The sequence below is a fragment of the Equus quagga genome, chromosome 2 (genome assembly GCF_021613505.1).
Source record: "Equus quagga isolate Etosha38 chromosome 2, UCLA_HA_Equagga_1.0, whole genome shotgun sequence".
Classification (NCBI taxonomy): domain Eukaryota; kingdom Metazoa; phylum Chordata; class Mammalia; order Perissodactyla; family Equidae; genus Equus; species Equus quagga.
Window position 1 is genome coordinate 72,893,573 of NC_060268.1, and position 16,562 is coordinate 72,910,134.

At 40.9% G+C, this 16,562-nt stretch overlaps 1 protein-coding gene across 1 annotated transcript in view; it reads right to left on the reverse strand.

Annotated features, from left to right (window-relative positions):
* Positions 1–3,850: 3,850 nt before the first annotated feature.
* GABRG3 (gamma-aminobutyric acid type A receptor subunit gamma3) overlaps positions 3,851–16,562 on the reverse strand; it is a 584,553-nt gene continuing 571,841 nt past the window's right edge. The window contains exon 10 of the mRNA XM_046654572.1: positions 3,851–4,132. Within this exon, the coding sequence (XP_046510528.1) occupies positions 3,851–4,132 (282 nt within the window). The remainder of the gene's footprint in view (positions 4,133–16,562) is intronic.

The following is a 16,562-nucleotide window of genomic DNA, read 5'->3' on the forward strand; positions in this document are numbered from 1 at the left end:
AAGATGGGCACGGATGTTAGCTCAGGGCCAGTCTTCCTCAGCAAAAAGAGGAGGATTGGCAGCAGGTGTTAGCTCAGGGCTAGTCTTCCTAAAAAAAAAAATGATCAAGGAAGAAAACGTTTGGTTTGGCTTGTTTTCTAGCCCTTTGGGTAGAGTGCCCACTGCTTCCTAGCTGTGGCAAGCATTTGTCAGTGCAAAATGGGTTTATAGATTGCGCCCTTTTGCTTTGAGAGTGTGATATTTTGCAGAGCAGCAAAACATATGCCTAAACATTTTTACAGCAACAAGCTAAGGCCAGGTAAAATTATGCGGTGTGAAGATTCTACGTGGACACTCCCATCCCATTACGAGCACTATGTCGGTGACTTTTACATTGGACCCAATTTCCCAAATGTAGCCTGAAAATGCTTTGCTATGTAGGACAAGCATTTCTTCAATTGAAGAACCCACAAAAACTTTGTTCTTAACTGATTTGTTATAAAATTAAGGATAAGACAGTTTGGCGTGTAAAGATATGAAGTCTTGTCTCCATCAGTTCATAAAAGATAAATAAAACCTAGCATGAAATATAGCTGATCACAGGAAATGAAAAATATACAAGATGTGTATTATTTGAGCTTTATGTGTTATTTTAAGGCATATATTGGGTAAATTTGGGGCAGTATTGGCTGGGTCCAGAGAAAATTATAGCAACATCGTCCTTCTCTGTTCAGTATCTGAGAGTCTCTGTTCTGGTCAGTGACAGTGAGACTTTGCAGAAACAGAAACTTTCTAGGCTCTGAAGACACCTTTCCCTCTAATTCCATTAAAGTGAAATGCCTTTTCTTCTCTCTCCCTTTCTGTCTGGATGCAGCTTAAAAGAGAGACAGTCACAGCTGTAAGTATGATCAATAATGGTCAGAAATTTGGAATCCTTGCCAAAATGTGGAACGTCATCTCCTCAATTTAGAGTTATTTCTGAAAATGAGGAACACAGTAGCACCTTTGGCATGCAGATCACTCAGGCAACTTCCCCGCAGTTGCCACACAATCACCAAAAATATTTCCTAATTCTACATGCAAAGCAAGCTGGGCAGAGCTGTAATGGTGCAGGGTCTGTGTGGAACAGCCTCACACTCGTGTACCCCACACATATGCCTACTAACCAAGCATACTGGTGAAAGACAGTCTTTCGATTAAAGAGTGATGCGTTTCCCTCACCCTGTCTCTGTGCTCCTCCCCTTCCTTCTTCCAAAAAGTAACCTCAAACATACTTCACAAGCCCCTGAGCTCTACACCCGTATGAGGTGCACATGACTCTTCTTTACTGTGGACTGAAAAAGCTCATCTCAGGAGCTGAGGCTGATGAGAACATGAATAGGCAAGCCTGCAGAGAAACAGGCATTGGCATGCTTTTGGGGATACTTTAGTTCTGTTTAGTCAGGCCCAATGGTGGGGAGATTGTTCTATGTGCAAGAATCTATTTTATGCTCTAGGAATGAACATCTGTTAGACTTTGTTGAGTGAAGGTTCTCCTTCATGAATTGGGAGCCATGAACTAGCACATATAGGTCAGCAGGACAACTGAGCTTGAAGAGAAGAGAATGGTTGGATGCAGAAAACAGAGGTTATAGCTATATACATCCTATACATATAATTTCATGAGAGTTGCTAATGATGCCCAAATATTTAGTGGCTTTGAAACAAGAGGCATCAGTTAAAAAATTTTAAGGTAAAATTGGACCAAATCTATATCATAAAAATACTTTTAGGTTATTTTCCTCCCAAGAAGAATTTCATTGAAAATTTAGCTCCATCCAGAACTTCTTTTAAGACATATTGAAATTCTTCATATCGTTAGAGATTATAAATTCATGAAGCTGGAAATTGTGTTTGAAGAAGACCAACCTTGGGCCACCTTCCCTGGGTGCTCAGTGCTCTGGTGTGACATGGTGGGATTCTCTTGGTCAGGGTGCCTTCAGACTGCCTCTCCCAAGCGTGGGAGGGCAGTTTACGCATAACAGACAAAACGAGGCTGCTAGAAGGTGAAATTCTCCAATACAGCAGAAATTTCATTTAAGCCAATAGGTTCAAACTGTTTTGCCACAAATATTTATCATTATTTTATTTTTAAAATTGAATTTGCTAAACAGAAGCCAATTGGCTTGTGGCCTATCTAACAACTATCAAACCAAAGGCAGGGAGCTGACAGCAAAAAGAGCAATGGGCTTAAATATCTCACACTATATAGACTCAATCCTTGAAAATTGGGTCACAGCATACACTTGATATGTAATGATGTTCATAAAAGTAAACAGACTCATCTGATTTCAACTTTTTTGGCCTCTTGCAATCCCATCCCCTTCTGTGTCTGGTCTGCGTGCAGTAAATTGTGTGAAATTAGCACTTGTATATACTTTCTCTGCATAATGTTTTATCTTTTTTCTGAGTGATAATACGTAGAATAGATAATTAAAATAAAATTTTATGGTTTCCAGTAAAATTAATTCAAGTTTTTGAGTGAGACAGGTGAGAAGCACAGAGATTCTGGTACCAAAATTTTACTACAAAATTTCTAATAATGCCAAAGCATTATTAACCAACTAGTAGGACATTATTTTCCTATCGATGGCAGGAAGCTTCTGAAAAGTCTTGTGAAGTACATACTGGCATCCAGTTATAACAAAGAACTAACATCAAGAAGCAAGTTGGTTTTGTGTTATAAAAATATCAAAAGAGTAATAACTTCAGGGATTTTTTTTCTTTGGGGTTTTCTATGTATTCCTATTTCAAAGTATAAAATAATTTTTGTTCATCAAAATATATCATGATATGATAGCCATTACCCTTTTTTTTAATCTAAAGTTGATTTGACTTGAAAGCTAATATTCATTAAGAAATTTTAAAACTCTATCTACATTTCTTTCACACTCTGGAAAACATGTTCAAGACAAAGACTTGTGAATGCTCTATACCTTTCTTTGCAAGATGAAGATAATAATTGAACCCATAATACCATAATATACTCTGGGGTTGCACCTTGGTTGAATAAAACACAACTCTGAAGGTAAAGTGTTGAACTCAAGCTGAACTAGTCCAAGAACCTAAAGTTCAAATGCTGATTTTCAGTAGTTTGGAATAAAGTAATAACCATCTGATGTTCAGAGATAGTCAACATAGTTGACTTCAACAACACAAGAATTTTGAAATCACAGGTTTTCCTCAATCAGAAACTTGTGGATGATGCATGCACACCCTCCTGAGCCAAGGGTCAGGTTATCAGATAAAGTAATGCTAGCTAACGACAGTGGTGCCAGAGCAAAAGAGGCCACAGCAAGAGGAAACTGGATTTAAACTCACTGAAGTTCACACTTGAACTCAGGCTGCTAAGTACCACAGGGCTGAAGTCAGTATGAGAGTCTTGGACATTGCACACATGGACAATGACTCTGCACACATCGGCACTGGTGCTGCTGAGGGGCTGCAAAGGAAAGATACAGAAGAGGTCTGGGCCCAAGAGAGCTTCTCAGATATTTGCTTGCATGTTTTGTAGATTTCTTTGCAAGCATAATGGGCAGCTGCTTCCAATATCCAAAAACCATTCATAAATATCACCAAGCTATAGATTCAGTAAGGGATTAACAAGAATATCACTTTAAAACTCAATTAACTTGTGTGTTTGCATGTGCACGCGTGTGTGTGAGTGTGAAATACATGATAGAAATATTTGCCAAATACTCCTGCGCTGCTCAAAGATAATGTATAAACTTCAGATAAACTGAGCAGTGTCCTCCACTTGGTCACTACCGGTCTGGGGAGAGTGGAAGGTAAAGAGGAGAATTTTTAGCTTTTCACTCATCAGGAACAACATTTAGAGATACAGGTATCCAACCCAATAGACCAAGTTGAAGAGCAGGAATGATGTAGGGAAAAAGACCCGGGAATATGAGTCCAGCTCCAAGATGTCTATGTGAATACGCCCTTTTCTCCATGATCCTGATTTGCATTCTTCATAGCAGCAGAAGAAGCTTTGACAGTCTTTGCCGTCCAGACACTCATAGACACAGGTATCCTCAAAATCTTGCCAGTACACGGAATTGTTTAAAGTGATCATCGCAGGTGGTGGTGGCCTCATGTCGAGGAGAGAATAGTTCTGCAGGCAACAAAAACAATACAACAATCATCTTGAAATGCAGTAAGAACAGGCCGAGGTGCATAAAGTAATAGGCACAGCCTAAGTCTGTCCACGAGATAAAGAGGACAATGCCATGCCCTTCCTCCGTACCTCCCTACACTGGAGTATCCACTGGGTCCATTTTTGCAAATATAATGCAAGAAAAAGTACAGTGCAGTTTTCAAAACTTGCATCTCTCAGATTATTGGTCAGGGAGACTGAAGCACATTTTCAGATGTGTATTAACCATTTCAAGTCCCTGTTCTGCCCACTTTTCTGTTGATTTGGAGTAAGTATGTACATATTAAATATTATCCCTTAAATGTTAAACAGTACATATATTGATGTGTGGAGAGATAAGTTTCATATTTTTTCCAATTGGAAAATAGTAAAAAAATAGAAATGATGAGAGAATCTTCTTGTTCCATGTCATTCAATGAAAAAATAAGCTTTTAATGTGTGGCAGCCGGATGAAGCTTGTTATCTCAAGAGGCATAACCAACCACGTGTACGATTGGAATGTTTTATTTTCTATTTCCCAAGTTCTCCTTTTGATGTGGAAAAGTCAATGTGAGGTAAACAAAGGAGAGAGGACAACTCATGTTCACTCATGTGAGGGGAATCATTCTCAACCCTGAGAAGTGGCCTCAAGTAGACTTGTCAATTCTTCAGGTAGTAGTGCTTGGAGAGAGGCCTTCCATAATTCATTAGAAAGCATCATGAGTACCCTTTACATATTTACCAAAAACTATTCTTACAAGGAGACATGGCACTCCTTTTCCTTCTACTTTTGGATGTTAGTTTGAGTAATTTAATATGTTCAGAGCAATGTTAAAAAGGGGACAAGAGACCCCAAATGGAGTCACCTGTGCCAAACCCCACATTAGCAAACCAAGACTTTGACAAATAAAATTGGCAAGCAATAGGATATATTGGAGTATATGAGGAAGCCATTTGGTATAAACCTAATTTGACCTGACTTTGTTTTTTCCAAAAGGGCCTGACCATGGCCATTGAGTGCGCATTGCATATCTGCTTTAAAACATTTCCTATGGCAAGAACAAAGGCCCTTGAGACAAAGCTGCAACTTCCCCCCCCCTCCCACATTGGCATTTCCTTAAGGATAAAAATCTTTCCTTAGGCTAGGAACTGATTGCTGTGCTCACCTGTGACCACCCAGCTCGAGACAACAGACCTGCCACCCTACCGTGTTCATCGAGACAGCAGACCTACCTGCTATGTCCATCAATCGCTGTACCGACAGAGCAGTCTCGTGACTATTGTAAAAGGGACATTTCAATCATATGTGAAACATCCTGTTTGGGGGTATATAACCACTCTGTGCACCCCACTTCTTCGGTGCCCTTTCTTCCTTGGGGAAGAAAGGCCCCGGGCCATGGTCCTCAGATTTTAGCTCAGAATAAACTCTCCCAAATTTTCATTTATAGATTGGTTATGGATTATTTTCGTCAACAACTTAATACCTAACCCAGCTGCAGTTTCAGCTTCCCAGGAATGTGACTTTTAACCAGTCAACATGGAATTACCGGGTCAGCACTAGTGAGACAATCCACACAATAGGCACTTCCATTCCCCTTAGGTGGGCAACCTTGCCTGAAACAACAGCATTATTTGCTAATAATTTCCTTTTTTTCCACCCCTCTCTGACTTTAAAAACTTTCCCTTTTCTGTAGCTCTTTGGAACTCCTTTCTATTTGCTAGATGGCATGCTGCCTGATTTGTGAATCATCGAATAAAGCCAATTTGATCTTTAAATTTATTCAGTTAAATTTTGTTTTTTAACAGATTTGGTGGCAGCAGCAGGACTGAAAGAGACGCCCAACAGCTCTAGGCACAATGAGCAACACAGGTGTGGTACCCGCAAATCCTTTTTTTGAGTTCATTGTCTTTCTCACTGTTTCTGAGGGCTGTGGGTAAGTTTCCTTGGTTCAGAGCTCCACTCTCTTTGTGTTGCACTCCTGATCTAATTGGCCTTCCAGTCCAGGGCTTAGTGTTGTGGCTCAGCTTGAGCTGACAGATGGTCCCATCTGGAATGTGAGTCCCTAATCCTTGCTTCAGTCCACAATTCCCCAGGTTTTTGGAATCCCTTTCCCCAGTTCCAGTCCACAGTCCCCATTTACTGGGGTTTGCTGGTTTAATCCTTTCCCCAGTCCCAGTCCACTGTCCCCAATCACTGGGGTTTGCTAGTTTAGTCCATACTGGGAATTGCTTGTGGTGCACATGACCTTCTCTTGGCTAGTCCACAGTAACATCTCTTGGTTACTGCTGGTGTGTTAAGGTGCACGTGTTTGTCTGTCCTGTTTTGTGTAGATAAAGGCTATCGCTGATGAGGATCTCAGCTGTCAAAAAAGAAAAAAAAAGCCACACAAAAAAATTGGTGGGCACAGGTCACACATTTAAAGGCTGTTAGAGCACTCACCACCTAACTCAAAGACTCTCATGTTAGGATAAGTTGGTCATGGAATGGATTAGATTGACTCTAGGTCACCTGTCAACCTCAAGAAAATTTCTGTGCAATGAAGTACACTGTAAAACACCACACAACTCCCAACTGAGTGATGCATCCCTTTCAGGTATTAGTTCAGCTCCAAGAGACCTAATGTCTTGGCTAATGGGATCCTTAAACTCTAAAGAGTCAAGTGCACCACCTTCCAGCACACCTGCTTATTTTATGTTTAAAAACTACAGTCCCAGAAGCTATAAACATTTACAAAAATGGCAAAATTTTACTAAAAACAGCATAGAACTGCAACAGTCATTATTGGGAACATTCTAATTAGACAAGGATCACCCATTTAAGAAATGCACTTGAAAGCAAGAGTTCCTGAATTAAACGAACAGAATGGGATACCTATTTTAATGGGTATGCATGAGCTTTCAAAAGGCTTCAAGATTCCAAAATAGTTTCAATGAAAGACTTGTTACAGAAGGCTAATGAAAAATTAAAGACATAAGAGATACCTAAAACAGAAGACAGTAGGACTGACATAACTCCTATTCCTCCCCTCTATCCTTCTTTAGTAGAGTAGAGTATTCACACTCTACTCATTTTCTGTCTGAACTGCCTTTCCACTCTGAAGAGACTATTAAACAGTTACCTTTTAAAACAAAACCACTGAAGTTTGCAAGTGATGCTCCTCAGATATTTTTACTCCTTGGTCAAAGACTGAACGAAGGGCCATAGTTAAGGAATTTCCTAAACCCAGGGAAGATCCCCAAAAGTTTTTAAAAAAATTTAGAATCCTTATCAGGACCTGTGACCCTGGGCTGTCAGATCTTCATCAGCTTGTGCATGCGTTGGTAGGACCTGGGGAAGACCATAGATGAATCTGGATGCAGAATGGTATAATCTTGAAGATGATATTTGAGTTCCTGAATCTCCAACATGGTCTTCTTATGGACCAGAAAACTTGTAAAATAGCAGTTGACCTTAAAAGCCATTCCTAGAGTCTTCCCTGCCTACACGGATAGGTCTGTTATTCAAACATGCAAACAAAATAAAGATGAATCCATGGCCGACTTTAAAGCTCATTTAGAAGCACTCTTCTTATGGCATTCTGGATTCCATAAAGTAAATGAGGTCACCTAACCTGCTCTAGCTGCCCTATTTGTAAATAAATTATCCCCTGAGATAGCCAGTTGATAAAAAGGCATAAAATAGGATGAGAGGCACTGGCCTCACTGAACTCATGACCATAGCTTAACACTTTTAAAGACTTTAGACCAAGATCATAAACAAAGGTCTGCCAAACTAATGACCTTACAGCTTCAAGGTGAGAGACCTAAAATAGCACCTGGGCCTCCCACATGACACTCCTGGCTAGAGGTCCATCATCAAAGGCTGGCCCAGGGGTCGATGACTCATTTGTAATCAGTTGGGAACACAAAAATATTGTCTTCAAAATTCCTCAACCTTCCGTGGAATGCCCTCAAGGGAGGGTCCCCAAATGGGCCCCTTCCCAAACTGACAGGGCTCCAAGGGACCCTTGGATAAACTGCTACCAGTAACCCCCCTTAAACAGCCAAGGGGAAACTAAACTTAGAACTAATGGGAAATCTTGCCAAATTCTGGTAGATAACAGGCTGTGATTTCTACACTAAACCCCACTCTCATAGGACAACAAATCTATCATAGTGAAAAAAGTTTCCATTGTGGGGATATCTAATAACTTTCAGGTAAAATTTCTTTCTCAATCAGTACAAATGAATTTGGGACCTTTTAATGAAAAATGTCCTTTTTTGCCACGTGAGACAACCCCAGTCAATCTATTAGGTAGAGATCTCCTTTCTAAATTAAAAGGGCTAATACATTTTGCCTCCAACAGAGATCTCACCTTAGAATTCCTGACCAAACTTGACCTGATCTTTCTTTTTGGTGAGGAAGATTGGCCCTGAGCTAACATCTGTTGCAGTCTTCCTCTATTTTGTATGTGGGACGACATCACAGCATGGCTTGATGAGGAGTGCATAGGTCTGCACCACAGATCTGCGAACCCCAGGCTGCCTACACAGAGTGCACGAACTTAACTACTACACCACCAGGCCAGCCCCTCAACCTGATCTTTTATGTTCCCTACAATCTGTCCCTGACATGGAAGAGAAGGGATTCTAACCAAGTTCCCCTAATTCAACCAACATGCCCCCAAATCTGTGGGCTACTTCTAATACTGACATTGGGAGAATACAAAGCGCAGAGCCTATAAAAATTCTAAAGCTATCTCCTTCTCAAACTGACTCAGTATCCATTCAACCTAAGGTCATACAAGGCCTCACACCCATAGTAGAAGACTCAATTGCCTAGGGGCTGATCTTTCCCTGTACCATCCCCAGTAACACGCTGATCTTGCCAGTCTGGAAACCTAACCAGAGGGGATGGCGATTTGTCCAGGACTGGAGGGCTGTTAACAAAATAGTTATTTCTTATTCCCCAGTTTTTCAGAACCAAATTACCTTTTTACCACTAGTCCCACCTGACTTCAAACAGTTCCCTGTTGTAAACTGTTTTTCAACCTTAATCGCTCCCTATAGACCCCAACAGCCAAAGCTACTTGCCTTTACATAGACCAATCAACAACACACCTGGACAGTAAAGAGTTCACTGAGGCCCCTTCTTATTTCTCCCAAGCACTCCACCAAGATTTAAGCACCCTCCAGTCCCCTGGGAAGTTGATTCTTTTACAATAAGGAGATGACTTCTTCCTATACTCAGTTACCAAAAGAGGTGTCAATAAAACATTTTATTTATTTGCCACAACAATTCGCTGAAAAAGAACATAAAGTCTCTAAGGAGAAATTACAATTATCTCTGGACACTGTTTATTACCTAGGTTATAATCTAAGTGCTGAAGGAATCCAGTTATCTCTGAAAAGAATTAAGATAATCCAAGAGTTTCCTAGCCCACAACTAAGAGACAGCTTGGGGATGCCTAGGCCTGGCTGGCTATTGCAGACAATGGGTCCCTAATTTTTCTCTATTGTATTCCTAACTCTGTGAACTTACTAAAATTTCAGTCCCTGAGCCCTTTCCTTGGGAAGATAAACATGAGCACTCCTGTATAAGACGAAACAAGCACTGCAGGAACTGCCTGCCTCAGAGCTACCTAACTGTTGAAAATCTTTTACTTTATTTGTGCGTGGAAGAAATAACCAAGCCCTGGGAACACTCATGAAACAATGTGGTAATACACACAGATCTTTTGCCTATTATAGCATACCACTTGATTCAGTTGTTTGTGCCTATGCCTGCTGTCTTAAGGCTATAGCCACAGCTGCAAAGTCAGTAGAAGCCTCAGTGGATTGAACCCTAGGAAATGACATTTATTTACAAACTCCAAATGCTGTCCAAAGTTTTCTTAATTCTGAATTGACTCAGCATTTCTCCTATCAGATCCTTGTGCTCTCACCACCTAACCTGCACCTTAAAGGGTTGTAACATTTTTAATCCCATTACATTTCTACTTCTGCCTGATGAAAGCGAGCCTCATGATGGTGAGGTAATCACATCCCATTTCATGACACCACTCCCTGATTTACAAGTCATTCTTCTGACTAATCCTGATCTAATTTGTTTTATTGATGGGTCAAAAATGAAAAAGAGAATTTCCAAACTGATTACGCTGTTACTACCCAATGTGAAGTACTTGAGAAGGGAAACCTCCCACAAGCAAAATCAGCCCAAGAAGTAGAGCTCCACTCCCTTACCTGAGCATGCTAGATATTAAAGAGTAAATTGTTAATATTCATACTAATCACCAATATGCCTTTGGAGTCATCCGTGATTTTGGGACTCTGTGGAAACAAAGGGGTTTTCTTAAGTCCACTGGGAACCCAATCAAAAATGGACAACAAATAAACAATATTTTTGCTGCTATTCTCTTACTTTCCAAAATTTCTGTCATCAAAATTGAGGCTCACACTTAAAGGCCTGAACCTGAGTATCAGGAAAATGCCCTCACTGACTTTCATGCAAAAGCAGCAGCAACAGCATCAGTAAAGTGTGTAGCACATGTGGATGAAGTCCATTCTGCTTCTGCAAAAATTGACCCCTTATTGCCGGAGTTTTGTCATCCTGATGTTCTTGTGACATGGTAACAGCCTGCTCCCAAATCAGAGAATTGAAGATGGGCAAACGATGGTTGTAAATTCATTAAAGAGTCAGGGCTATAGGAAACCTAAGAAGGCCACTTGGTTCTTCCCAGCTCCCTGGCAAACTCCATTTTTTGATTTTTACATTCCTTCACCCACTACGGTACATTTAAGATGACTCAAATTATAAATAAACATTGGTGAGTAGACTTTCATAAAATTGCAAAACTAGTTTACCATCAATGTCTGATCTGCCAGGTCCATAATCCTGGAAAAACGATTTTTGTCCGCAGAGGCCTCAAACCTCCTGCCTCTGTACCCTTTGGACACCTGCAACTGGACTTCATTCAATTGCCACTTGGTATGGGTTATCAATATGTTCTTGTTATTGTATGTATGTTTTCTGGATGAGTTGAAGCCTTCCCCTGCCACAAGGCTGATGCTCTCATACTGACAAATAAACTGTTACAAAATGTGTTTCCCACTCGGGGTATAGCTTTCATAATTTCCAGTGATTGAGGCAACCACTTCACTGGGAACTCACACAAGCCTTAATAAAAGCCTTGCAAACCTCTTGAAATTATCACTGTCTCTATCACCCTCAATCATTAGGCAAGGTCCAGAGAACTAATGAGATCCTCAAACTTAAAATCTCTATATTTGCTGAAACTACGGGACTCCCTTGGCCTAAGGTGTTGCCTCTGGCCTTACTGACTATTTACAGAACCAGCTTTGGGAAACATAAACTAACTCCACGTGAGATAGTCACCAGTAGATGAATGTCCATCAGAATACAACTTTCTGCAGATTCCTTGTTATCCCATGTTAGTATGACCAGTTACTGTAAATCTTTAATGTCTTATGCTAAAGTCTATCATAAATAGGTTAAAGAAGCTCCCCAGATTTCCAATTCAAAGGATCCTGTTGGTCATAGTCTGGAGCCTGGTGATTGGGTATTCTGGAAGTGTCATCAGAGAAAAACAGCCTTCAAGCCCCATGGGAAAGAAACTTATCAAGTGCTCCTGACCACTGACACTGCTACAAAACTAGAAGGCATTGAGTCTTGGGAACACATCTTACAGCTGAAGAAGCCTCTACCTGACATCTGATCCTATGCACATGCTAGAGACCACCAAATCAAACTGATGAGGAAGAGAAATAGCTGACCTTAGGGTAGCATGCTTCCATCCAAAACTCTGGATCAAGACTTCATACTTTAACTAAAATGAAACTCTTTCTTCTTTTCTTTCTTTCCTTTACTTTGGCATTGGCCTGGAAAGATAACGCCATCATCTGTGTCTCCCAGGCCATTGCTAAGGGGGTAACCTTTCTGACTGCCGGATTTGTCATCAAAGATTCCAATCTATCCTTGATGCTAGAGACCTCCTGGTGCTCCTTATGGCCAATTTCTCTTCTATTCCCAATGCCACTGCAAACTACAACCAACTCCCCCTTAAAAGTCTCTGACCAAGTTAAACTTTTACAGCCAGAACAACCTGAGCCTTGTTTCTACCTTTCTCTGTTTATAATTGTACATGCCTAATTAAACACAAATACCTAGGCAAATCTTAGTACACTTGCACCCCCACATTCCCATGATTATCTAGATCAGATCCGCCCCCAACTCACTAAGAGATCTCTTTATTTCATGTTAGGAGATTTACTTTCTGAATGCACCAAAAATATAACTGACCCGTGGCTTGAATGGGTAAACTCAGCAATCCCAACAAATGAGTCTATTATCTGTACCATCTTAGTGGAAATAGTTTTTGCCTGGCAGGGCTTGTCATTTTCTGTGATGGTTATCACTCTCCTTGGGCCTGGATAGCTGGTGCATAGCTGGGCAATGCCTCTTAGGTTATCTAACTGTGCCCCTAACTTTCCACAAATGATGTAAGATACCTCATTTGTTGACTCCTCCGGATTTACAACATTGAGTTAGAAAGGGATTACTAGCAGGCATTCATGACTCAGGATTAACTTCATTTGGGCAGGGCCATACTTCCCTGGTTAAAGTAATCGTAAATGAGAATATGGTCAGGAACCTCTCCTTAAACTCTTCAAAGTATTTCAGAATCTGGTGCTAAAGCAGTAGTTGCCTAACAAAGCTCCTTAGACTCTCTGGCCAAAGTTGTTCTTGGTAATAGGATAGCCTTTGATTATCCTTTACCTGAATAAGGAGGCTTCTGTGCTGTGATTGACATCATCTGCTGCACCTGGATAAACACTTTTTGGGAGATTAAAACTCAGTTACACAGGATCCCTTAGCAAGCCACTTGGCTTAGAAAGGTAACTCTTTCAACCAGGTCTTTATTTGGTGTAATGATTTTGATTGGTTTGGGTCTTGGAGACCTTGGCTCTGAGGGGCAGTCTAAACATTGGAAATTACCCTGCTTATTATAATCATAATAGTCCCCCTGGTGGATTGTATCCTCCCAAAAGTTTTAAATGCATGTTCATAGCTGCTAACCCCTAAGCAAATGAGCTCCCTAAGACTGGAACATCAGAAAAGGAACAAAGAGAATGACTAACTTCAAAATTATGAACCTGAAGTCATGGCCTGTGAATATCACACAGATTAAGCAAAAAACATTATGCCCTGTGAACACCATACAATTGGTCAACAAAAGCTGTGGCACCTTCAGAGCAGTAGCTGGGAGTGGCACTAATACCTTCAATCTGATCACATCTCTCAATTAGGCTGAAAGTCTGATCAAAGGAGAAATTGTGAAAAAGAAGACAGCAGGCCCAAAATGGAGTCACCTGTGCCAAGCCAACATCTAGCAGACCAAGACTTAATACCTACTCTACTTACAGTTTCAGCTTCCCAGGGATGTGACCTTTAACCAGTCAACACAGAATTACCAGGTCAGCCCTAGTGAGAAAATCCACCTAATAGGCCCTTCCGTTCCCCTTAGGTGGGCAACCTTTCCTGAAACAATGCATTCTGTGCTAATAATTTCCTTTCTTCTGCTCCCTACCTGCCTTTAAAAGCTTTTCATTTTCTGTAGCTCTTTGAAGCTCCTTTCTATTTACTAGATGGTATGCTGCCTGCTTCATGAATCATTGAAGAAAGCCAATTTGACTTGTATTTACCCAGTTGAATTTTCTTTTTTAACAGCTTTGTGGAGTCATAAACCAGAAAGAAGCAGGTAGAAGTGCTCACTCCAAGTCACTACTGGTAATCTTTTGGGGCATTCTTTTAAATGGGAAGCATCTGTGTGTGAGGACCCACCTAAAGCGAGATGTCCTGGACCATGTGTTCACTAACCATTTCCTCCTCTGCACATGCCAATGGCCAGTCAGGGGCATCACGGTAGAGCCATCTACCTTCCTCCACAGTTCTGGACAATGGCAAAAATGAAAGTCTTGATGTCCTTGTGGCTTTAATGTGGACACATCTCTTGGGTTAATGGTTCTTAGACCTGAGTAGATATAAAAATCACCAGTGGGGTTTGATAAAAAAAAAGTAGATTCCTGCCTCTACTCCAGTGCACTTGAGGAATCTGCATCTTTTTGACAAGCTCTAACTGGAAAAATCTACCTTTATTAACTAATAATTGCATGTGTATTTTAACAATGTTCAAACTGATATTCATCTGTTCATTTCTTCAATCCTGTGTACCTGTGTAGTGCCACACAGAACAGCAGACTGGCCATTACAGGCATGGCAGACCCAAAGGCAGCTGCACACTCCGGATGGGCATCAGAAGGCTCTGCAGGGATGAGGACAGTTCACTAGCCATCTAAAGGGTGAGTTGAGGAGCCCACAGGCAAAGACGCAGTAAAATTTCTGGGGGCAAGACAAATCTCCATTTCACTTCTTCATTTAGAGAAATAAAAACTCATAATGATTGAAACACATATAAACCTGATGCAACAATTGAGAGCTCTATTTACGTCTTTATAGCTCACTGTTTTGAAATGAAACTAATTCTATTTTACAATATTGAAATAAAACTTAGGATGTTAAAAGCCCTAAACAGCCATACACTGTATTGCTTTTAAACAATATTTCTTTAAATATTTAAAGAATATTTAAATATTAAATATTTAAATATTCTTTAAATGCATCCCTCTCATTTTCATGCAAATTTCAAACTGTGCCTGCAATGGAGATTTTAATTAATGAATCTCCAAGGCTATCTTCAGCCAAGCTGACTCACTCCTGCTTTGCCTGTGTGTATAACGCAGCCCCAGGACCTCCCTGAAACCGCTGTGCTTCCCGGGTGGCAGGCATTACTTCACATGTGAGGTGGATTAGCCTCGCTTTGTTTGGGTTAGGAAACTGAGGCACAGGTGTTCAAACAACTTGCCCAAAGCCTACATATGCGATCGTTAGCGGGGTCTGGCTCCTGCCCTCCTTGCTCTGAGGCTGCTCATTTTTGTTTCTTCTTGGTAATAGTGGCCCCTTAACTAGCCCAACACTGTGGATCTTTCAGAATAGAGTTGAAGCTGTTGACAATTATCATCTAGGCTTTGAAACACTCTGCTTCTTTGTCTACCTTATGTACTCTTCTGGAATATCTCTGATTGTGTCTTTTCACTTGGCCTGGCACCCTTTCTGTCTGTGAATTATTTTTCTCCATACTTTTCTCAAGGTCATTACTTTAAAAAAAATCAGGGGGCCGGACCTGTGGCCAAGTGTTTAAGTTCGCGTGCTCAGCTTTGGTGGCCCAGGGTTTCGCTGGTTCTGATCCTGGGTGCGGACATGGCACCGCTCATCAGGCCATGCTGAGGCAGCATCCCACATAGCACAACCAGAGGCACTCACAACTAGAATATACAACTATGTACTGGGGGCCTTTGGGGAGAAGAAGAAAAAAAAAGATTGGCAACAGATGTTAGTGCAGGTGCCAATCTTTAAAATAAACAAACAGGGGCCAGCTCCGTCGCCAAGTGGTTAAGTTCGTGTGGTCCACTGCGGAGGCCCAGGGTTCGGATCCTGGGCGTGGACATGGCACCACTCGTCAGGCCACGTTGAGGCGGAGTCCCACATCCCACAACTAGAAGGACCTGCAACTAAGATATACAACTATGTACAGGGGAGTTTTGGGGAGATAAAGCAGAAAAAAGAAAAAAAAAGATTGGCAACAGTTGTTAGCCCAGGTGCCAATCTTCAAAAAAAAAGGAAGATTGGCAACAGTTGTTAGCCCAAGTGCCAATCTTTAAGAAAAACAAACAAACAAATTTCTTCTGGTTTTGTGGAAATTTCTTTTTTCTCTCTGTTAAAGGATTCTTTCTTTCTTTTGGCAGTTTCATTTCTATACCAAAAGTGTCAATATTTCTTCCTCGACTCTCAGCCCCCTGGCTGTGTGTGATAATGTGCTCTCTGGGTCTCAGGCTATCCATTCTGACTTGTCTCTGTTATTCAGCACCCTCACCCCTCACCCTTTCCCATTACTTTTCAGTCTGTTGCTATTTGGAAACATTTCCTGGCAAAATTTGTGTGTTCACTGTGGCTTCCCACAACTGTAAAAGTCGCTGCACCACTTGCCTTCTGTCAGAACTGCCATGATACACATTTGCAGAGCATACATAACCAAGCAGTCTCCTTATGACAAAGGGCTGAAATGCACTAAACATAAAGTGCTGACTTGCAGTTAGAAAACCACCTATGGTGTAGGGGCAGGCATAAAACTCTGTGTAATTAGTGAATTGATATGTATAAAGGAATATAAGTAATGACTACATACCAAAATTGTTATATGATAAAAGAGGTAGTTCACATCAGTGATGTAAAGACATTTTTCAATTTTTAGGTAAAGTTAGATTCTAACCTCAAGCCATGTATGACAAATTC